We start from the raw sequence: 24829 nt of genomic DNA, 5'->3' as shown, positions 1-24829 counted from the left end.
TAGGAATCATTAAAAAGGGGATAGAGAATAAGACTGAGAATATATTATTGCCCTTATATAAATCGATGGTACGCCCACATCTTGAATACTGCGTACAGATGTGGTCTCCTCATCTCAAAAAAGATATACTGGCACTAGAAAAGGTTCAGAGAAGGGCAACTAAAATGATTAGGGGTTTGGAGAGGATCCCATATGAGGAGAGATTAAAGAGGCTAGGACTTTTCATCTTGAAAAGAGGAGTCTAAGCGGGGATATGATAGAGCAGGGGTAGGCAACCTATGACACACGTGCCGAAGGCGGCACACAAGCTGATTTTCAGCGGCACTCACTCTGCCTGGGTCCTGGACACTGGTCCGGGGGGCTCTGCATTTTAATTTAATTTTAAATGAAGCTTCTTAAACATTTTAAAAACCTTATTTACTTTACATACAACAATAGTTTAGTTATATATTAAAGACTTATAGAAAGAGACCTTCTAAAAACGTTAAAATGTATTACCGGCACGCGAAACCTTAAATTAGAGTGAATAAATGAAGACTCGGCACACCACTTCTGAAAGGTTGCCGACCCCTGTGATAGAGGTATGTAAAATTATGAGTGATGTGGAGAAAGTAGATAAGGAAAAGTTATTTACTTATTCCCATAATACAAGAACTAGGGGTCACCAAATGAAACTAATAGGCAGCAGGTTTAAAACAAATAAAAGGAAGTTCTTCTTCACACAGCGCACAGTCAACTTGTGGAACTCCTTACCTGAGGAGGTTGTGAAGGCTAGGACTATAACAGTGTTTAAAAGAGAAATGGATAAATTCATGGAGGTTAAGTCCATTAATGTCTATTAGCCAGGATGGGTAAGGAATGGTGTCCCTAGACTCTGTTTGTCAGAAGGTGGAGATGGATGGCAGGAGAGAGATCACTTGATCATTACCTGTTAGGTTCACTCCCTCTGGGGCACCTGGCATTGGCCACTGTTGGTAGACAGGATACTGGGCTAGATGGACCTTTGGTGTGCCCCAGTACGACCGTTCTTATGTTCTTAAGCCAGTGGGGCCCAGCTGCACCCTCTTACAAAGGCCACCCCCAACCTCTCCTTTCTTGCAGGTGTCACAGAAGAGTGAGACTTGAGATTGGATTTGAAAAAAAGGGAGTAGAGGCCGTGCAGATCCTTTTAGAAAAGGCACTGCATGTGTAAGGTGCAGCCTGGAAGAAGGTGCAATGGTGGATGTGTGGAAGTGGACAAGTGATTTGACAAAGCTGGTAGCAGTGATGGAAGTCTATGTTGCACCTGAATAAAGATGTTTGTGCAAATCAGGTACACACACACACATAGTTGTCTGACTTGTACATGAACATGACAGTTTCCAGACAAAAATATGTGATTCTGCATGTGGGAAAATGGGTGTGTGCACAATTTTGCATGTGGAAGTTTAGAGACTATTTTTGAAAATGTGGCCAAAAGAGTTTAAACTCATTACAATGAGGGAAGCATCCTGTGGTGGAAAAAAAAGTATTGTAATGTAATTTTGTTAGATTAATATCTGAGGAATTTATTTCTATATAGTCTTAAATTAAGTGCACAATATAACCTTCTCCATATGCTCTTTAAGTCCACTTGGTACTAAAAGTGTACTATCAATTATTTTTCTCCCTTATTATGTGATTCAAATACATTGAATGCTTAATATCCTTAGATCTAGTTTTTAAAATAAGGTGAACAATTATATTAAGGGCAAAATAATAAAACCTACCTGAAGGAAAAAAGTAACCAAAGAAATGATCCCAAGTGCTAAAAATAGCAGTGAATACAAGTTGGACTTGTTTCTTACAACTGTCTTGTCTGGATCTGCAAAAACCTATTAAAGAGAATTCAAAGTTCATTTTATTTAATTAAATTACGTACAAATCTTCCCATATTACATTGCTGTATTTACACATACCCATAGAGGGCTTGAACTAGGAGTACTGGGGGTGTGACAGCACCCTCTGACTTGAAGTAGTAATAACAACCAAATATAGGGTTTCTGCTTTCAGCACCTCCCATTATAAATATTGTTCCAACGCCCCTGCATACCCATGTACAATCTAAATATATGTATTAAACGTGATTAAAGGGATAACAAGTAAATTTGATGTTGGACCAAGATTTTTTTCTTAGATGTTTGCAAATTTCATCTAATTCTTTAGATTTCTTCCAAACTAATTATTCACCTCTACTTTCCAAAATAACCACTCAGAATCAGCAACCCTCCATTAACAAACAATGGGTGAAAGTGACAGCTGCACAAGGTCCGGGCACCACTTAACTCATTAGCATAATATTCTTTTTGTCACTGTCTGAGACCCCCTTGATTCTTTATAGCTTAAAGGTGAAACTGGTAGGGGAGAAATGTGGAAACGTGGAAACTGTTATGAATACAATTTATTAAACTTGTGTGGACATGTGAATTTATTAAGATAATGTTCATAAGGATAAACGTCTGTCATTTGAATGTTTTTTTCAGTTCTTCTATGTTAATAATGACCAAGAAAGAAAGAAACAGGGGTTAAATGGTCCATAAACCTTGTTTGGGCACTTTGCACAGTGATGACTTTCACCAGACATGCATTTGTGGCTTAGACACAACTTTTTATAAAATAGATTTCTATGTTAAGTTTCCAGGCATTTATTAAACTCAACAGCGAATTAACAAAATGAGTTAAATTCTGAACAATACCTTAGCAGTATCCTTTCAAGCCCCACAGGTACCTTATTGAAAACTATGAACCTAGTTTTTAAATATAGTTCTGCTTACGTGGCATGTATTTTCTGCATTTTTCTCTTGTTTTTTTTTTAATTATTTAAGATAGATGGAAACTTAAGTGTAGGTGGGACTCAAAGTCAAAGTTAAAAGTGGGTGATAGTTTATTGTATATTTTGTATGAACTTACCCCTATAATTTCTGAAAATATTATTGCAAATGCAGGTTGTAAAGCTCCATTGATAATTGCAGAAAAAGTTCCAACTACAAAGTAAGGCCATTCTGTTTTGTTCATCTTCATAACTTTCAGAAATGAAACTGGAGGCACATTTTCATCCTAGAATATATGAAAATCATTAGAATAATTATGTAACACATCAGGGGTGTGAGGAAGAAGGCATGTGAATAGTCAATTACATACTCCCAGCTTCTATTCCTGGGTACCCAAAACTATTTGCTTTTTAATAACACAACACATGAATTATATGCAGTAATTCTGTCTGTTACTCGGTACACAATATTAATACCTGAAATAAGAGACAGAAAAAGATAAATGTGTTATTAGAACAAGTGTATATTAATTCTGACAATCACATTTTGAAACTTATCCTGCAGGGCTTACACACAAAATTCCTATTGTCTTCAGCGAGGTTGCACAGATAAAAGGTGCAGGGTTAGGACCACTTTATTTGTTTTTGCCAGTGCATTTGATGGTATTAGGTGGATCTGACTGGATTATTTATTATGAACAATTTGTTTTTATTATCCACAGTTAGATCATCATTTTTACTAATGTTTGTTATGCAAACAAGTCAGCCTACAGATCGCAAAGTGTTTGTAGCAAGTATGAATTCAATTATATGATATTCAGAATTTATTAGGTGAACTGTGTGAATGATTACATGGTTTTGTTTCTGCTCCATGACTATTTGATATAACCTATATAGACTGCTTCATGTAATTCTGTTTCATTTTTCAATTTCTTTTCATGAGCTAGGGACCTAAATTTTTTCCATAAACTTTTAAACAAACCAAAGCCTCAGTTTGTTGTATGAATGTTCATGTTTAGCAAAGCCAAAGAGGTTATGAATATGACCAGATCAAAATGTGATTCAGAATTTACATACTTGTTCCAAATATTTTGCCCCCCACATCCACTCAGATCTCTCAGTACTTCTGTAGACTAACTCGTTAACAAGCATCCTTATTTGTTTTTATCATATTATCAGATTTTGATCCACTCTTTGTATGCCATGTTTGCACATTATATTAACATTTATTGTTATTTTCCCTTAAGCAAGAGCCTCCCTCTTCTCCTATCTCAGACTGAGTGAGCTCTCTTCAAACTTGGCATTTTCTTATGCATTAGGTGGGACAATCACTTTTATCTGAGTATTACTGTCCCACTAAAGAAACAAAGGATACTAGATGCAGCATAATAAAAAAAAATATTTCCAGCAAAGACACATACAGGTTGAACAGTTTTCACATCAAGGGTATCATCCTGTATTTCTGACTTTTTGATGCTTTTTCGAGTCGATCTCCTTCTCAAGCCATTTCCTATTGATTCTTTCAGTGCCACTTTGGTGGTGTTTTCAGCTTCTTCTTCTGACTGAACTTCAGTTCCTATTGTCTGAAATGGGGTACAATAGCATGCTAAGAAAATAATTTATTAATATAATATCTTGAACTTCCAAATGATTAAACTCAAGAGTAGCCAAAACCACTATTAACTAAATGGAATAATGATCAGGTCTGAATGATATATGGTACTCTAGTGGTTATAAAACAGATTAACTGTATTTCTGAAGATCCTCTCTGGGTTCATAGCCTGGTTCTGCCATTCTTACTCATGCTGAGTAGAATCTAACCCCTCAAGAATAAAATAAGACAATTTGTTGAATAAAGTGCTGTTTATTGAGCTTGTTTCTTGTTTGCATTGAGTTCCATTACATTGGTCTCTTAGGCTTTGTCTACATTGGAACTTTGTTGGAAAACTTTTGTCATTCAGGTGTGTTTAAAAAAACACACACGCTGAATGACAAAAGTTTTACTGACGAAAAGCACCAGTGTGAACAGCGCTTTGTTGGCAGGAAGTTTTTTGTCGGCAGGAGAACTTTCTCCTGCTGACAAACAGCAGCTACATTGAGCACCTTTTAGCAGCACGGCTGTAGCGGCACAGTGGTGTCGCTAAAAGCGAGGTAGTGTAGACAAAGCCTGTAATATAAAGGAGACTTTAAAATGGGTGTGAACCAGTTACACCCATGTTAAGACCATTTCCATTGTCAGAGTGGTGTAGAAGAGCCTTAATGTAAATGAGAATCAGGCTCATTGTGAGTAAAGTTGGCAGAAGTGAGTTCTCAGTGAGCATACTTCCAAATACTGAAGAGGGGAAGCAAAATCTCCAAACTAGTGCAGAACTCTGTGAAAATTCTGGACTTAAGAGATAAAGAGGATGATGAAGATGGACCAGATTTAAAAGAAATTTCTGGAACCAGATTCACCAGAGGCATGGGTAAGTTCAATAGATGGCTAAGGATTCAGAGTATTTTTCAGAGCTAGAACTGGATATAATTTGTCTTTACTTTTCCTCATTTAATTTTTGTTATCTCTAATCCAATATTCTTAGGACTTTTGGCCTCAAAATTCCCTTACTCATTTCCATTTATTTGCACTGATCCTGTGCATATTTTTTTTGAGCTTTCCCAGTTCTGCAATTTAATGCTCTTCTGTCTCAAGCAACACTTCCTACTCTTTCCTCTACAGTTTCATTGTTGACAAAATGTTGTGAGGTTGGGGCTCTGATTGATAAAATCAAATATAAAATCAGCAACACAGAACATGATGATACTTAGAAGACAGGTTACAGGAAAATTACCTGCATGTTAACAAGTTTGCAGTAAATTCCGTTTGTTTTCATCAGTTCATGATGGGTCCCTTGTTCTGTGATGACTCCATCTTCAAATGCAGCTATAAGATCTGCATTTCGGACTGTAGACAAACGATGAGCTATTACAATGGTGGTGCGGCCTTCTCTAGCCTAGAAATGGCACAAAAGTAGATTTAATGACTACATGTACATATAGATTTTTCATCTTCAGTGTAGAGCCAGTTGAAATATTTTGACTGAAATTTTCCCATTGTAAATTATGGCTTTGTCAAATTTCAATTTTCTGAATAGGTGAACTGATACAAAAAGCAATTTAAGCATTTCAAAATTTATTATTTTATTTCAAATGTAGATAAGAAACAATCTTGTTTCAATATTTCAAAATATTCCTTTTTGATCAAAAATATCTAAACTTTCTGTATCAACATTGCCAATTCAAAACATGTTTTGGAATTTTTATGTTTCAACTTTTTGTTCCAATTCAAAACAGAAAGTAATTTTGAAATGTTGAGGTTTCCAGGGAAAGGAAAACCTGCATTTTCCTACAGTTCTACTTCAAAGCACTTTACAAACATTAACTAAATGAATTCTAAAGCCCTGGTTTTGCAACCCTTACTCAAGCTAAGTAAAAGCTACACCTGTAATTTTCTAAAATTTTCTCTATAAAGTTACTTCCGTTACCCAGCTGATTTTGGAGTTGTCTTATTCTCACAAATTATCTGTCAAATGCCTGAGTTAGCTAGTTTAAAAATCAGATGAGAGAAGGTTTTAAATGTCAATTTTAACACTAAATTCTGGAATAAACTGATACAAGCATCTTATAGTCCAGCTAGAGGCTCCAAGCTATTCAGTTTAAATTCTTCACTGAACACCAATATACTTCCAGTTTGACTGTTTATTAAGTTCCTTTCTGAAGAGACACTGAAGATGCCAATAGTAACATGTGGTCTGTTCTGGGAAGAACAGCACCTAGATCTGAAAACTTAATATTGTTACATAATTTTAAGGATTGAAACAATCTGTTACTCCCAATCTAGGAATATCTTGTTTTAGCTGTATGTGAAGAGAATACTGTTGCTCTGATGTTGAAATCCACTCCCAACCACAAATTAAGGATTGGAGGAATTAGTATCTTATGAAAAAATAATATGACACTGATAACTTGACAATTTCAAGCTATCTAAGAAGACTCATGTAAGTTAGAAGCAAACCCTAACAGAAGAAAATTAAGTGTAAGTATAAAAGAGCCAGAATGTTCTCTCTGCAAAAGCAGAAACTATAAACTGAGCAGATCTTTGAGGGGGACCGGAAGGAGGAGTCCCCCTTCTCTAGACCTGAGTCTGGAGTTGGGCAATATGCTAGCTGAGGGGTCTGGAAACCTCAGCGGTCCCCAGGCAGTCTGCATGGCAGGGCTGCCCCAGAGTTCTAGGACCTGTAGGCTCCCAGTTCCATGACAGTGAGAGTAGAAGTCTGAGAGCCCAAAAGATTTCCAGACTCCAGCTTTTTGGACTGCCAAGCTCCCAACTCCATGGCAGGGAGCATGGAAGCCCTCCCATGGCAGGATTGCCCAGACAGGAGCCAAGGACCCTGGAAGCCCAGGCTTCTGGCCCCAGAGCAGCCTGTATGAAATATCATCAAAAAATGTACAATCAGATATACTGACGGAAGGCCCTGTGTTAAGATTTGTGGGGATCCAGATTCACAGTTTGGACAAACGAATGCTCTCCAAACAACATGCTTCCATCAACCCAATCACTTCTAGGAGGAGTTACGAGCTGGAAGAGAGGTTCCTGACAGTGCACAGTGGGAAAAGGCTTCAGGGAGCAGTCACTTTGTGAATATTGGGGAATTTGGATAAAATTATAAATTTCAAAAGGGCTCAATTTTGCCTCTAAGGCACAGCCGTGCATTGGTGGGGTGGAGTAGAGCTATGTTGCTCCAGGAGCAGCACTGGGAGGTATCCTGACTCATAGAGGCACATGATGAATATCAAGAGCATGATTATTGCGCTAGCAATTTAGGGGAATCACATAATTCTTATCCTGTCAAACACCCCTAAATCCAACTTAATCAAGTAGGGGACTGATGGGGATTCAATTTCTATTGTAGCTGATGGCATTTACTCCCTGAACGCCTGGCTCATGGCAAATCTTTCAGAGGTAAATTATAACACTCTCTCCCCCATGCCTCACACAACAGCAGATCCTTCTCTGAAAAATCTTCAGTGTCTCAAAGAGGAGATGCAAATGTCTGGATAGACCAGGAGTCATACTGATATATGTGCCAGAAAAGGCATGTGATAGAATCCTGGATTGCATAATATTGCCAAGAAGCACATGGTGCAACTGCTAAAGGGCTGGGTGTACATATATCCGGTCCAAATCATCAGCTAGACAGATGTTTCCCAGCCTACCCCAGTCCCTTTGTCAGACACACCAGAAAGACCAAGTAGAGGCTGATGGAACCTCATTTCTGAAGTATGTACTGTACATACAATCATGCTTACCCATAAGGTAATATGCATACTCACATAATGAGACCGAGAAAAGATGGGGAAAGAAGTCTCAAGGATGTGGTTGCTACTGGTTGAGTAATAAGATGAACTATATTGTAAACATGGGCACATGCACAATACAGACAACAAAGAATACAAGATAGGCAAAGATCCGTGTAGCCAACTGCCTTAAACAATTAGGGTAAAATTTTCAAAAATGTCAAAATGATTAAGTAAATGTAACCCTTAGTGAAGCCATTTAGCTAAATATATTGCTGGTGAGTTGGAATTTCAAATTGTGTTTTTAAATGTATTTATTTTAAAAGCATTTCAATTTACCCTCAAATCAATGGCAAATAAATATAAATTATATATAAATTAAAATTTATCTCAGAAAGTTTAGCTCACACAAAATTTGAAAAGTTTAAAGATTATACCTAAGTTCATAGTTTTTGTTTTAAAGTTATACAGACCTTATCCAGTGCTCTTTGCACAACTGATTCACTTTCAGTGTCCAAAGCTGAAGTTGCCTCATCGAGCAGAAGAATCTTGGGATTGCGAACCAGGGCTCGTGCAATAGCTATTCTCTGTTTCTGACCTCCACTCAGTTGTGCCCCTCTTTCTCCAACCATGGTTTCAAACTTCTGCAAAGGTATTAAGATAGGTTTTCAGATCTCTCAATGACATCTTTATTTTAACGTGTAATACCAATGAAAGTCAGTGTAAAGACAGATGTGCTCAATCTGCAATGCCCACAAAATATTTTCCTTTTACCAAAGCACAGCCAAGGAGACTGTATCATAAGCAGGTATTATTATTTTATCTTCCTATTTTTTGTGTTTGCAGGATTCTGATATTTTTCAGTCTAAAGCAGGGGTTCTCAAACTTCATTCCACCGCGACCCCCTTCTGAGAACAAAAATTACTACGTGACCCCAGGAGTGGGGACTGAAGCCTGAGCCTGCCCGAGTCCCGCTGCCCCAGGCACAGTGTGTGTGTGTCAAAACCGAAGCCCAAGGGATTCAGCCCCAGACAAGGGGCCTGTAAGCTGAGCCCTGCCACCCAGGGCTGAAGCTCTCTGGCTTCGGCTTCAGCCCTGCGCAGTGGGGCTCACGTTTTGACCCTGGATCCCAGCAAGTCTAAGCCAACCCTGGTAACCCCATTAAAACAGGGTTGCAACCCACTTTGGGTCCTGACCCACAGTCTGAGAACTGCTGGTCTAAACCGTCTCTGCAAAGTACTCATCAAACCATGACTTGCAGATTTAAAATTACGTTCATTCTATCATCTTTCAAGCAAGATGTGAAAAAGCCCTGGGAAGGTTGGAATTGGCAATTATGCAGTTAGCTCACTCTAACTTCTGAGTTATGGAAACTCCTCTTAAGGAGCTATTTGGTATTACAATGTTTAATAGAGAAGAATTTGACAACAGAGTTGACTTGCTTACATCAGGCAGTTTCATGATAAAGTCATAGGCATTGGCTTCCTTGACAGCTTTTTCAATCTCTTCCATAGTGACATCTTCACGGCCATAGCGGATGTTTTCTGCAATAGTAGTAGCGAATAGCACAGGCTCCTGATTCACCACACCAATAATCTCCCTCAGATATCTTAAATTTAGGGTCTTAATATCCTGCCCATCAATAGTAATCTAAATGTAAAGAAAATTAAAACATGGATGTAAGTGTTCCAATCAAGGATACAAACCAAGATTACCTATATTATTTAGGAAGACATTTGTATTTTGCCATCTAAACATCAGCAGTGAGGCCACTGCTAAACATTACAGTAATTTGATGTATAAAGCATCCAGTTCAGTTCAGATGTCTTACCATGCCCTTCTCTGGATCATAAAATCTCTGGATCAGTTGAACAGTTGTACTTTTCCCACAGCCACTGCTACCAACCAAGGCTACTGTCTGGCCACAATTAACCTTCAGATTCAAGCCTTTCAATACCTACATAAGAAAATAATAATGAAAAAAATTAACAAAAACATAATGGGTCAATTTCTGCTCTTCCTTACACCATATAAATCTGGAGAAAGTCCAGTGACTTCAGTGGAATTTTTCCAAATTTTCAGCAGAACTTGGTTCAGTATGAGTACATTGCACAATACAGTTGCTATTTATAACAGGGCTCACTTTGTGTTTTCTACTGAACCATTGCCACATATACGTACTACATTCTGTCTTTATGTAGTAGCATCCTCATTTATTAGCCACACCCTTTTTATGAGCATTTATCATGCAACCTGGTAGGTGAACTAATTGCAGTAGAACCCATATATGGTGAATGCAGACATATCAAAACATGTTTATTTTGTTGTGATGCAAAAGCCTCTTTTCTTGCCTTGAATTCCCTACAGTTGTACTCATTCATATTGGAATTTTTACACTTGTCTATACTGGCAAAATTGATAGCCATAATGTACCACTGATAGTGAATTATGACCATGAAAGTTGGTAGTGTAGATGTGGCCAAAGTCTTGACCAATGATAGGGAAACTTTGCAATAATTTCTTATCATTACTAATATTGCTCTACTAGTGATAGCAAAGTTGGGAGCCATTATGTAGATGGGATGCTAGCATCTTATGTACAATGTTGATTAGACCTGTTCTGAACATTTCTAGATAATACAGTGCTTAAAATGCCAGCAGCTCTTATACAGTTGGGCTCCCAACTTTGCTGTCACCTGTGGATCTGAACAAATATTCGCAATGGTGCCAAATCTTTGAAAATGTCCCAAATGTAGATAAAGCTTTCGTGCATGCCAACACTAGGGGACTTTACAGAAAAATACTCACCAATGAAGAGATGATTTTTTTGTAGGATTCCCTAATGAAGACATGACCTTTGAGTGGAGTTTCTTCACTTTAGTAAAGTTTCACTTCACTATAAACAGGTTTTCTTGTACTAATCCCTTTTGAATGCAGCATTTCACAGCTAAAGTTGGTGTGAAGTGCTGTATTCCATGGGGATTTAATTTTTCCTACCTCCTCTGCTCACCCAGAGAGGCAGAACAGGGAAGATGCCATTAAACTCTGTGGTGGAAGAGGAAAAGAAGAATCCCTTCTCGGGCTTCCAGTTTTACAGTACTGCCCTACTCCTGACTGGAAATGGAATCATGGTCTACACAGAAGGGTCCTTGTAGCTGTTAGCACTACTGTCAGGGAATGAAGAGAGCTCTGAAAACCTATGCTGAGATGAACATATGGAGATCTGCCACTTGGGCATTTTCATGTTACACTGAAAAACAATTTTAGTACTTTTTTAGGCGGGAAATAGAAGCTAATAATGCTTAATTATAAGAGAGCTCCACTGTAATGCCATAGGAAGGAAGTAATTACATTTAACAGAAACTGCCATTACCTAATGAAGATATATTGTATTTAAACAAATTTTAACAGACTTGTACCATGGATACTTGTGGAGTTCATTATACCATCATTCTTACTGGGCTAAAATAAATATATTTTCTTGATATACATTTATTAGAAGATGGGATTGGGTTTATAATAGCAACAGATCCTTTAACTTTTGTGCAAAGCCACTCTGGGTCTGTTTTCACTAGGCAAACTAAGTGATTTCTTAACTTAAGTTAGCTAACCCGAGGTAAAATCCTAGCGAAGACAAGGCAGTTTGTGGTTTTCACACAAGTTAGCAGTACAAGCTAAAGAGGGAGGCTTTTGCTAACTCCACCTTTTGAAAATTTGTTTATAATGATGTTTCCCTGTCACTAAATGATCAATTTATCTTTAATTTGGAATGTATGTGAGCTTAATTTCCAGTACCTTTACATCTTGCCTAGATGGATAATTGAAGTAAACATTGCGGAATTCCAAATTCCCTCTAATGTGGTCCGGTTTGTAGCCAGTCTCTGAAAAACTGTCAATTTGAGGTTCCTAGGTAGAACAAAACACCAAACAGAAATGAAAAGGAAGAAAAGAGTAAATTTGATCATGTTTCCTAATGACATTCTCATTACATTATGCCAGCTGCTAAAAGTCTTAGAATGGAACATAATTATTTAGCGATATTAAGTGTAATTTTTTGGTGGCTTGGGTGAAATCAATAATTACACTGGCAGGTGAGGCTTCCAACCCATGTCACCAGTACTACCTGTTTTGTCTCTTCATTACTCTGCTCCTTAGCTACATATGCAATAGGGGGGAGAGAACTTTGAAAAAAAAGAATGAATAAAAACTTTTGTTTGAATTTAGTAGACCGCATTGGAGATTGAGTTCCTCTATTTATCCACAGGACAACTGCAGCACAGCTGGCAGCAATCTTTATCACATTGCCTCACCCTGACCTGGATGGATCACCTCTAGGAAGCTAAGGCCTTGTCTACACCACCACTTTACAGTGCTGAAACTTTCTCACTCAAATATGTGAAAAAACATGGCAGTGTAGACATATGCCTCTTCATGCTTCAGCCATCATTCCAGAGGCAGGGCTGGCTCAGGCACCAGTGCAACAAACAGGCGCTTGGGGCAGCCAATGGAAAGGGGCAGCACATATGGCTCTTCGGCGGCAATTGGGCGGTGGCTCCCTCAGTCCCTCTCGGAGGGAAGGACCTGCTGCTGAATTGCCGCCAAAGAATGAAGCGGCGGTGGTAGAGCTGCCACCGAAGTGCCGCTGATCGCGGCTTTTTTTTTTTTTTGTGCCGCTTGGGGCGGCAAAAACGCTGGAGCCAGCCCTGTCCAGGACAGGCTTCCATGCTGATGACACTTGTTAAAAAAATAATGTGTTAATTACATTTGTAACTGAACTCCTTGGGGGAGAATTGTATGTCTCCTGCTCTATTTTACCCACATTCTGCCTTATATTTCATGTTATAGCAGTCTCAGATGATAACCCAGCACATGTTGTTCGTTTTAAGAACACTTTCACTGCAAATTTGACAAAATGCAAAGAAGATACCGATGTGAAATTTCTAAAGATAGCTACAGCACTCGACCCAAGCTTCAAGAATCCGAAGTTCCTTCCAAAATCTGAGAGGGACGAGGTGTGGAGCATACTTTCAGAAGTCTTTAAAGAGCAAAACTCTGATGCGGAAACTACAGAACCCATACCACCAAAAAAGATAATCAACCTTCTGTTGGTGTCATCTGACTCAGATGATGAAAATGCATATGCATTGGTCCACACTGCTTTGAATCGTTATCGAGCAGAATCCATCCTCAGCATGGTCACATGTCCTCTGGAATGGTGGTTGAAGATGAAGGGACATATGAATCTTTAGCACATCTGGCATGTAAATATCTTGCGACGCCAGCTACAATAGTGCCATGCAAACACCTGTTCTCACTTTCAGGTGACATTGTAAACAAGAAGCAGGTAGCATTATCTTCTGCAAATGTAAACCAATTTGTTTGTCTGAACGATTGACTGAACAAGAAGTGGGACTGATTGGACTTGAAGGCTCTAAAGTTTTACATTGTTTTATTTTTGAATGTAAGGTTTTTTTTGTAATTATTAATTACAAATAATTCTACATTTGTAAGTTCCACTTTCACGATAAAGAGATTGCACTACAGTACTTGTATTAGGTGAATTGAAAAATACTATTTCTTTTGTTTTTTACAGTGCAAATATTTGTAATAAAAAATAAATATAAAGTGAGCACTGTACACTTTGTATTCGGTGTTATAATTGAAATAAATATATTTGAAAATGTAGAAAACATCAAAAATATTTAAATAAATGGTATTCTATTATTGTTTAACAGCGCGATTAATGGAGATTAATTTTTTTAATCGCTTGACAGCCCTATTCAAAATATTTTTATCTTCTTAAGCCCCAATTCTCAAGCTCTCAGTCCATGGAACTTCCATTGGCTTTTAAATGAAGTCAGTGGGAGTTCCAAGTTTTGAAGGCTTGCCTAATCTAGCCCTTAGGCCTTGTCTACTGTACTTTTTTGAGAAAATGCTCACAATTGCACCATCACTGGTGCAGCTCCACTAACTGTAACAATAGCAGCAGCGCTAGTATAGACTGCGAAGCAAAGTTTTTAATCACCATTACTTCTAACCCTATCCCGAACATGTCTGGAATCTTTGGTTGCAAATACATCAGCAAGTATGTAAGCCCCACTTACACTAGTGCTCCAACCATTGCTACCACCAGTGCAGCAAGAGTTGGAAATTTTAGAAAAAAGAGATTAGTGTAGACAGAATAACTGACTGATAAATACACCTCCCATAGTGTCATTGCTTACATACACACATACCTATTTATAAGAAAACAAATAAGCTGTTTCACATTTTGGACATTAAGGTAGATGTTAAACAGTCAAATCACTGGAAATAAACCAGGGATTAACTCCGACCTTTAAATTATGAATAGCTAAAGACATATAATCTCACAAATAACTAAGCTTAGACTCGCAAGAGCCATTATTGTTTTTCTCTTCTTTCTTGTTTAGACTCTCAATAAAAAAATATTTGATTATGCAAGTTTCACAAGGATTTTTGGGGTTTGATTTTCAGTTCTGCTTTAATCTGGCCTCCTTTTTGACTCTGCAGTGTTGTAAGTAGAAATAATTGCAGGCACAAATTTGCACCTACAATTTTATTCATGAGTGTACAGTTTGCCATTTAAATATCTAAATATCTCATTGCTACACCATGTCAGATAATTAGACATTTAAATGACTTCAAATTGGACTCACATTTTTTTGTGCCTGCTAATCACAGACCCAGAAAGAGAGCCATGACTTAAAAAATCTGACTCACTTTATTTTCAAATGATAGTCATACAAAGATACTTACATTGTCTATGATATTAAAGATTGCATAGGCGGCTCCCCTTGCATTAGCAAACGCCTCCATACCTGGTGCAGTCTGTCCAACACTAAATGCTCCAATTAATATAGCAAAAAAGACCTAAAGAAAAAAATTACAAGAATGCTACCAGGTTATCCAGTCATCAAAAAGTCATAATGCGATAACTACATTTATTCATGAAAATCTACTAATATTAGTGCAAAAGCTTTCATGTTTGTTATACAAATGCAGCATGTCTAGATTAAAAGAAGAAAAGAAAGGAAGGGCAGTTACTGAGGCAGGGCCGGCTCAGGCTTTTTTGTCGCCCTAGGCAAAAAAGCCACCCGCTGCCCCGCCCCCGCCCCCGCGCCAGCGCGGCAGGGGAGGGCGCCTAGCAATCCCCCACCGGCCAGAGCGCCGGGGGGAGGGCGGCAAGCCCGCCGCGGCTCTGCTCTCCCCGGCGGCCAGAGCGCTGGGAGCAGGGCGGGGAGCCCGGCCGGGGCTCTCCGCTCTCCCCGGTGGCCAGAGCGGGGGGAAGGCAGAGAGCCCCCGGTGGCAAGAGCGCCGGGAGGAGGGCGGAGAGCCCGGCTGGGGCTCTGCACTCTCCCCGGCGGCCAGAGCGGGGAGAAGGCAGAGAGCCCCCGGCGGCCAGAGCGCCGGGAAGAGGGCGGAGAGCCCAGCCGGGGCTCTCCACTCTCCCCGGCAGCCAGAGTGCCGAGGGGAGGGCGGAGAGCCCCCGGCAGCAGTAGCACTGCGGGGAGGGCGGCGAGCCCAGTCGCGTCCCCGCTCTCGGGCTGGAGCGCCCCGCCGCGCCGCCCCCTCCAGGCGCCACCCCAAGCACATGCTTGGTGGGCTGGTGCCTGGAGCCGGCCCTGTACTGAGGCAAAAGATAAAGAACAAGAGGAAGAAAAGGGACTCTAAGATGGGAATCATGTTCCTTCATGAGATGACCTCAAGATGGATATTGCTTAGACTTGGGTGCTGACGCTTGGGACAAGCCAGAGATGGTTTGAGGCATTAGGATAACCCCCCTACAGACATAAGTAAACAAAGCTATATATAACAATCAGGACAACCAACCTTTAGGGACTGAGTCTTTTTACTGCTAAAACTATTTTAAATATTAACTGGCTTTTTGACCAAAACAAACATTTTCATGGAAAATTTTCATTTTTGTCAAAATTTTCCCATTTTTGACAAAGGGATAGAAACTGAAACTTTTCACCAAAAAAGCTTTTCAGAAACTGAAAATCTTTTGCATTTCAGTTGCTTCCTCACTCCCTCCCCCAAACTGAAAAAATTTCATGGGAAGTTTTGAAAAGACTGGCATTTTTTAAAAACTTTATTCTCATATCTGACCAAATAGATTCCCCCCACCTTCTTGGGAAAATAGAGAGGAAGTCCCTCTGACAGTCTCTTTCTTTCGAAATTGTTCTCTTTACAAGACCCCATTTGTGATGACCCACTCCTTTGCTGCTCAAGCTTATGGTTTTATGGTAAGAGTTTTAGTAACATATGGGCTGGTTTTAGGTCTGTATGTGTTTGGAGTTATTATGTGTGCTGGTTGTGGTGTTGTGGGGGGCAGGTGGTTCCCTGGGTAGACAGCTCTCTGGGAACATAGCTCTAAGAAACAGTAAACTGATGAGTGCATGAGTTGTGCTAGGAGATTTGTATTGATTTGTGTGAAAGTTGTGCCTGAGGAATTTGTATTTTGTTGTATGAGTGGCATATTAACGTCTGAAGAACTGGGATACTGGGGCTAAATACTCCATCATTTGTGCAGTCTCTGTCTTATCACTTACTACAACTAATAAAATTGTTGCATGCATATTAGCTGTAGAGTAAGGGTGATGATTGGTTGAGTTACCTCAGATATCGCATACCATTTTTGTGTGTAGACGGGGTTGTAGTGAGTCATTCTCCAAAGACAATTCTGTTAGGGTTAGGTTCCACAAAAGACGCGTGTGTGCGTGTATACACACACACACACACACACACACACACACACACACACACACACACACACACACACAGTAAAAGTTTTAAACAAACAATTTCATACTGTACACAGCAATGATGATTGTGAAGCTTGGTTGAGGTGGTGAAGTCAGAGGGTGGAAGAGGGTGGGATATTTCCCAGGGAATGCCTTGCTGCTAAATGATGAACTAGCATTCTGCTGAGCCCTCAAGGGTTAACTCATTGTTGTTAATGTAGCCTCACACTCTACAAGGCAGCATGAATGGCGGTAGGAGACACAATAGACGCATGGCTGTAGCTGCAAACATTCCCTGTGGAAACTGAACGTGATGATGAACATACGTGGGAGGTGATAAGTGCTTTCCCTGGATGGAAGAAGATAGGGAACCAGAGGGTCCTGACAAGAAAGTTGCAGTCAATGGCCCAGAGGATCTTGGTACTGAAAGATGAGCAAAACTAGACAGTAGAGGAGACTCAATTCATTGGGTACAAAGAGGCCAATGAGTACCAGAACTACTGTGGCACCAGAGGAACAATGGAGGTCAAAATTAACTGCAACTGGCTAGTATGTGCTGTAAGGTGAACCTGTGCAAGCATAGATTCAGATGGAGCAGTCCAGGGTGGTGAAGTAGATACTGAGGGTACTAAGGAGCCAGACGCTGCCAACCTCTTTGTCATAGAATGTCTGCTGACATAGCTGTGACTACCTGTAGCAGAGGATCTCTTCAGTACCTATTCCTTTTTGGAAGAGGCATAGCTTTTAGAAGCCTTAGATACCTTTGTGGTACCAGATGCACTTGGAGCCTCAGTAATACTCCACTTAGGGTCCACGATTTCTGCTTTAAGGAGATCTAATAGTTGTTTTCCTCTTGATGATATTTTCACTTAGAGTGCAAGGCTGTTGGTATGGCAGGTACAGACATAGACCTCTCATCCCCTGAAGTTTTTGGTGACCTCAAAGAGGATGGGATAGTGGTTGTCTTATCTCTTTTAGCTTTCAGTGCCGAGGACCTCCTGGTCAACGGGGTAGCAAAAGTTATACCCATAAAAGGTCTCAGTGACCGGCATCTGGAGGTGGATAGGGCAGTATATACAGAAGAGTTCTTGGCACTCTGGTCAGAAGCTGGTTTCAGAGCTTGCTCCATCATGAGTTTGAATTTTATCTCCCTGTTCTTACACGATCTGCTTTTAAATGAAGAGCAGAGTTACACTTTGAGGGTACATGGATATTCCCCAAGCACTTAAGACACAGAGAGTCCAATACTAACCAAGAAGGATTCCCAGCAAGAAGAACAACATTTAAAACCTGGGGATCCCGGCATACCCCAGAAATAAGAGTACAAAATTAATCCCTTAAAGGGGGAAAACACAAAAGGGAAAGAACAACTCCAAACTAACTAAATAGAATAACTACTATCTAACAAACACAGTAAATCGGACATGCTCAATGCCCATCTCAGGCCGAAGACAGTTGAGAAGAAACTGATGGTGGTTCACCCATGCAGCCCTATATATCCTTGCTAGAGACCATGAGGACATGTAGGGCACATGTGTAGGCCGAATGGGCACTGCTACCAAAAATCTCCAGTCAAAGGTGCAGGAGGTGCATGCACACCTGAAATGGAGCGTCCATAGGGACACATGTCTTGGAGGCTGAAGGGTTTGAAGGTTGTGCTGTTGGGAGCCGGCATGTTGGGATGAAGGGGAGATGCTGGGGGCTGTAGTGAGTGGGATGTATGTCAGGGCTGCTGGACTGTGTGTGATGGTTGTTAGGATAAGTTGGAGGGTTGTGAAGGGTTGTTGGGGTATATGTGTGACAGGGGGGCATTCTGGGGTATGTATGATCTGACCTTGTATATTGGCAGTAATACAGTTGTGACACACAGGAGTGCTGGTAAGAGACTGGTCCTCTTTCCTGGCTCCACCCACAGGATATAGGTGGTGGTTACAAAAGGTTATACCCCTGTCATGTAACATGGGCCTCTGACTCCAGTGGTTACTGAGTAATATCAGATGGAAACAATTTTTGGTCATTACTGACTTGGTCTGAACTAAAACTAGTGACTTACAGATGAAAGGATTATTATGTTGTTATCAATCCTATGAGACATCCAATGCCCACACAGTGGTAGTTTGATAATTACATTTTGTTTTACTTAGCATGGATGAAAACGGAGGTGCAGCAGGCCAAATTCAATGTCAGTGTACAGTATATTTATCCCCATTGACTTCAATAGGGTTGCATACAGTGTAACTCAGTGCAGACTCATTCTGTTTAAACTAGTGGTAGGCAACCTGCACCCTGTCAGGGTAATCTGCCAGCGGGCCACGAGACAGTTTGTTTACATTGACTGTCCGCAGGCATGGCCATCCGCAGCTCCCGGGTTTAAACCCAAACAAGTTCCCAAAATTCTGTTTGGTATTTTTAATTAAAATTGTTGATCTACTGAGGTATACTCACCGTAAGGACTTTTCCAATAGTATAATCATCAGATAGCACCAAAGTGGCTCCATACCAAAATGCCAATGCATATGATGCATATATCAGTAAGAAAGCAATACCCATAGAAATGTTGGCTGTAATAGCCTTCTTGATTCCAATATTTTTGGCGTCTTCTAAATTTTTATGATACCTGCAAGAAAAATCACATATTGGGAATTTAAAAAAAGATAGCATATTACGTTTCTTTTTTTCACTGTGCCTAACAATAATTTTCTAGGTACAGACAACATTTTAACAAACAAATAATCAGATATATCAAAAATTTACATTAATTAATATAATGACCACTCCTGCTTCCGTGACTAGGCCTGCTGGCTAGTAGCGCCAATTGTAAGAAAAAAGAGGATCGATTAAAGAGAAGGGATGTCCATTAATTTCACTATAAGAGTTTATAACTTCATTCAGATATACTAGTCTCTTCTCTCTACCTTAGCTAAGCTGTATTCAGTTTCCTGAAAGCCAGCCCTTCTTTTCTAGATTAAAAAAAGGAAAATAATAAATTGTCTCTTAAACAAACACTCAAAAGGACATGTTCAGAGTTAGCAGTGCCATTCCCTATTAGAAACCCGAGATAAATCTGATGGTTGGGTGCATTCCTTATGTGTACATAAATATCCACAGGATTCCAAATAAGTGGGAATAGAATAGGAAGTCTTCTTCAAGAGCCTGCATTTGTCTTGTCCATGAAAGACAAGTACTGTAATTCCTAATACAGACTGGAAGTATTGAAGACTGGGAAAACAATTGTCTCAAAAATAACTGCCAGGCAATTTTTAAAAAATTATGTAGTAATTTATTCCTCATATTTTTTCATTTTAAATGTCTTTAAATCATCCTAAAAGCATGAAATAGAAATAGTCCAGCAGAGGACCTCCAGACATCCTCCCTGCAGTTGCCCTTTTGTCTCCCCACAATTTTCCACAGATTTGTTATGTTTACTTGTGTAACCACAGGCCTGACAGAGGGCCAAGAGATTCAGATCCTCAACTATAGGTGGCGCCATTTTTCAGAGCTGAGTCATAATTTGTAAAATCTATCTATGTGCTTAAATGGTCCTGTCACCACAATATCTGTACACCTCACAAACATTAAAAATGTGTAATCACAGCACCCCTGTAAGATATTATACAGAGTGCAATGGGATGTGGTTGCTGTGCAGCAACCTCTGCTGGCTGAGTATGCTGTGCTGGTGCTCCCTGCCTCAGATGCCTTCCCCAAGGTGAGTCTCTTCAGCTTTCCACATACAGGTCAGTGCTGGAGATGTGGTTTGGCCCTCTGGCCACGTCATAAACAAACAACCCTTTCCAGGGTAACAAAAGTCCAGCTAGTAAGTCCCAATAAACAAAAAAGTTCTTCTATCCTTCAGGAGCTTCTCTTCAGCTGCTCTCAGCCCCTTTCAGGACTACCTGTGAGTCTTTCCCCCACTCTAATATAGAGCACTCTGCTCCCAGATGACTTGCCCTGGAGTACTGTTCTCAGCCCCTTCCTGGGCTCTGTTTTCTCCCTGCCTGCCGGCCTATAGTTCCACACCCCAGACTGATTTCTCTCAGCCCTTTTCTGAGGTCCAGGTGTCCATTAACCTATCACCTGATCCCCTTAGTCCTGTCCCCTCAGACTCAGAAGCAGCTAATAATTATGGCCCAGAGAGGGGGGCTGGCCTGTCATCCTTTAAAGGGACCAGTCATCCTATGAAAGATGGCACTGAGGTACAAGCAAATTAAGTTAACTTAAATTAACTGGTTTAGAAAAGCTAGACGAGCACAACTCCATGGGGTCAGATGTACTGCATCTGAGGATGCTAAAGGAATTGGCGGATGTGATTGCAGAGGCATTGGTCATTATCTTTGAAAACTCATGGTGATCAGGGGAGGTCCCGGATGACTGGGAAAAGGCTAATGTAGTGCCTATCTTTAAAAAAGGGAAGGAAGAGGATCCGGGGAACTACAGGCCAGTCAGCCTCACCTCAGTCCCTGGAAAAATCATGGAGCAGATCCTCAAGGAATCAATTTTGAAGCACTTCAAGGAGATGAAAGTGATCAGGAACAGATAGCATGGATTCACCAAGGGCAAATCATGCCTGACTAACCTAATTGCCTTCTATGATGAGATAACTGGCTCTGTGGATGAGGGGAAAGCAGTGGGTGTGTTATTCCTTGACTTTAGCAAAGCTTTTGATACGGTCTTCCACAGTATTCTTGCCAGCAAGTTAAAGAAGTACAGGCTGGATGAATGGACTATAAGGTGGATAGAAAGCTGGCTAGATCATTGGGCTCAGTGGATAGTGTCATCAATGGCTCGATGTCTAGTTGGTAGCCAGTATCAAACGGAGTGCCCCAAGGGTCGGTCCTGGGGCCGGTTTTGTTCAATATCTTCATTAATGATCTGGAGGATGGCGTGGATTGCACCCTCAGCAAGTTTTCAGATGACACTAAGCTGGGAGGAGTGGTAGATATGCTGGAGGGTAGGGATAGGATACAGAGAGGCCTAGACAAATTAGAGGATTGGGCCAAAAGAAATCTCATGAGGTTCAACAAGGACAAGTGCAGAGTCCCGCACTTAGGACGGAAGAATCCCATTCACTGCTACAGACTAGGGACGGAGTGGCTAGGCAGCAGTTCTGCAGAAAAGGACCTGGGGGTTACAGTGGACGAGAAGCTGGATATGAGTCAACAGTGTGCCCTAGTTGCCAAGAAGGCTAACAGCATTTTGGGCTGCATAAGGAGCATTGTCAGCAGATTGAGGGATGTGATCATTCCCCTTTATTCGGCATTGGTGAGGCCTCATCTGGAGTACAGTGTCCAGTTTTGGGCCGCACACTACAAAAGGATGTGGAAAAATTGGAAAGAGTCCAACGGATGGCAACAAAAATTATTAGGGGGCTGGAGCACATGACTTATGAGGAGAGGCTGAGGGAACTGGGATTATTTAGTCTGCAGAAGAGAAGAATGAGGGGTGATTTGATAGCTGCTTTCAACTACCTGAAAGGGGGTTCCAAAGAGGATGGATCTAGTCTGTTCTCAGTGGTAGCAGATGACAGAACAAGGAGTAATGGTCTCAAGTTGCAGTGGGGGAGGTTTAGGTTGGATATTAGGAAAAACTTTTTCACTAGGAGGGTTGTGAAGCACTGGAATGGGTTACTTAGGGAGGTGGTGGAATCTCTTTCCTTGGAGGTTTTTAAGGTCAGGCTTGACAAAGCCCTGGCTGGGATGCTTTATTTGGGGATTAGGTCCTTCTTTGAGCAGGGGGTTGGACTAGATGATCTCCTGAGGTCCCTTCCAACCATGATATTCTGTGATTCTATAATTCTAAGTGACTTGCTTTAGGGCACATAGTGCCAAGTACCAGAGGCTGGAAGAAGAAACTCTGTGGATGAGTAAGAGAGCACGGACGAGGTGCACTCACATACTATGGTGATATGCTCCCTAAGAAAGGTGCTGAGTTGAGCTGCATGGCCCCTCTCACCTTCAGCAACCACAGTCATTGGAGAGTTCCTGTCAAGTTTTGTGGCTCTGATGGTCATCTTTAGATAAAAGGTCAGGACAAATGACGAGAATGCTGTTCCATAATACAATAAGAATAAATGAACCTAACAATGGAACTATCAAGATGTGTACAGTAACACAATCTTATTAGTGTTACCCTTGTCTTTTCTTTCCCCATCCCCCATTTTTGTCTGTTTGTCTATTTTGTCTGTTGCTTATTGTGTGATATTGAAATTAGATTGTACACCCTTTGGAGTACTGACCATGTCTTTGTTTTGTGGGGCTCTGGAAAAATAAATAATCATTATTCAGCTTACAATAAAACTTGTAAAAGAGAACATTCTTATTAGGCAACTTCTTGTCTTAATTACCCCCAAAATGCACTGAGTACAAAAGTGCTCTAACTTTATTTGAAGATCACTTTCACCAAGGAACCAGTTTTGTCAGCCCTGGGTGACAAACTTTCAGCAGTGAAGATACAAGAAAAATTCAAAACATTTAAACTGAGAGTTTTAAAACTAGCTGATGAATGAAAACATTTTTCTGACCTTTTGATTTCTTTTTTCTGTCCTCCAAAAGCAATAACAGTCCGAATTGCTGCCAGAACTTCCTCTGCAACAGCTCCTGCTTTTGCATATGCAGTTAGTTCTTTGTCAGTGAATGAAGAGAGTATCTGTATAAAAGGAAAATATTTTAACCTTATTGTTCAAAGAAATATTGAATCAGCTTGAGCATATTATGTCTTTTCACCATAGTTTCCTCTTTCCAAAAAAATGCATTATAATGCCATTTATTAGAAAATAAGCCTTTTGCTTAAATACCATAGAATGGACCAAACCACTTATTATAAGAAATAAAGAATACATCAATTATATAAAAATTAAATTTTAATGTTAGCGTCTATCAAAAACTGAGACCTAGATTTTCTGCTTTCACTCAGTGCACAAGTGTATGTGTGGGTGGCTCTTAGTTAACTGATTATGGTTCCCTGTTTGATTCTCAGGGCAGATCTGCATCATTCTGATCCCAGGTAGGTTAGAGCAGCCAGTAGGCTGCTCTAGTTATGCTAGTTGGCTACAGTCTATAAGGGGCCATACAGCAGCTAGGAACATCTGGACTGGATTAGATGACCTATCAAGGTCTCTTCCATTCCTACATTTATATGATTCTATGATTCTATTTTCCATATATATCCAAAGATTGTGATTTTCACGAGCCAAAGGGATCAAGGGACTCAACTCCCACTGAAATTCAATGGTTGTTTTTGAAAATCCCAGCAAAAAGCATTAACAAGTCTGGAAAAGAAGTCTATTTCTGAGACTAAGAGTCGGGGCTCCACAGCCGACCCACCGGGTGTTGCTAGGGTAGAAAATTCTCCAACGATCGTGCACGTGGCGCACGCACACCTAATTGGAATCGATATGAGCAAGCACTCGAAGAAGAACCACCTTTACATCAGTAAAATTGTGTCCACACTAGGGACACTTTATCTGTTGTATCACTTTAATTATGCCATTATAGGTATAGTTCTATAATTTAACTTCCCTGTGTTGACAAGTCTAAAGCTATGATTTTTAACAGCCCTAAGGAATTAAATATACTATGACTCTTAGTGAGGAAATTAAGAGGCTCACTCACTTGAAACAAGACACTTTAGTGTACTTTTACATCTCAGTGAAAATTCACAGCTTTCACCCACCTTTGCCCAGAGAGCAGCTGAGAGTCCCAGGACAGGACTGACTGCCAGTATTACAAGGGTTAATTTCCATCCTTTTGTGAAACCAACTATAAATCCTGTGAGAAATGTAGCTATTGCCTGAAAGAGCATTCCAATTTTGTCACCAATTCCTTCATTAATTTTGGACACATCACTAAAAAACAAATTACATCCAAAATGTTGAGGAAAGTGGAAAACACAAAAGCTTTTTTATTGATGCAGTACACTTTGTCAATTCTGTCACATTTTCTAAAAG

The 24829-nt window shown here is 40.3% G+C and overlaps 1 protein-coding gene across 1 annotated transcript in view; it reads right to left on the bottom strand.

Annotated features, from left to right (window-relative positions):
• The window catches only part of ABCB1 (ATP binding cassette subfamily B member 1), a 78481-nt gene that overhangs the window by 29483 nt on the left and 24169 nt on the right, over window positions 1-24829 (bottom strand). Inside the window, exons 7-18 of the mRNA XM_054020555.1 lie at window positions 24556-24727; window positions 23405-23529; window positions 19333-19504; window positions 14900-15013; window positions 11918-12028; window positions 9954-10079; window positions 9569-9772; window positions 8596-8766; window positions 5617-5778; window positions 4210-4371; window positions 2929-3075; window positions 1749-1853 (exon numbers count right to left, since the gene is read on the bottom strand). Coding sequence (XP_053876530.1) covers window positions 1749-1853; window positions 2929-3075; window positions 4210-4371; window positions 5617-5778; window positions 8596-8766; window positions 9569-9772; window positions 9954-10079; window positions 11918-12028; window positions 14900-15013; window positions 19333-19504; window positions 23405-23529; window positions 24556-24727 — 1771 coding nt within the window. The remainder of the gene's footprint in view (window positions 1-1748; window positions 1854-2928; window positions 3076-4209; window positions 4372-5616; window positions 5779-8595; window positions 8767-9568; window positions 9773-9953; window positions 10080-11917; window positions 12029-14899; window positions 15014-19332; window positions 19505-23404; window positions 23530-24555; window positions 24728-24829) is intronic.

Source organism: Malaclemys terrapin, chromosome 2 (assembly GCF_027887155.1).
Source record: "Malaclemys terrapin pileata isolate rMalTer1 chromosome 2, rMalTer1.hap1, whole genome shotgun sequence".
NCBI classification, from domain to species: domain Eukaryota; kingdom Metazoa; phylum Chordata; order Testudines; family Emydidae; genus Malaclemys; species Malaclemys terrapin.
The sequence above is the reverse complement of the archived record's forward strand: the minus strand, read 5'-3'. Positions and strand labels throughout refer to the sequence as shown.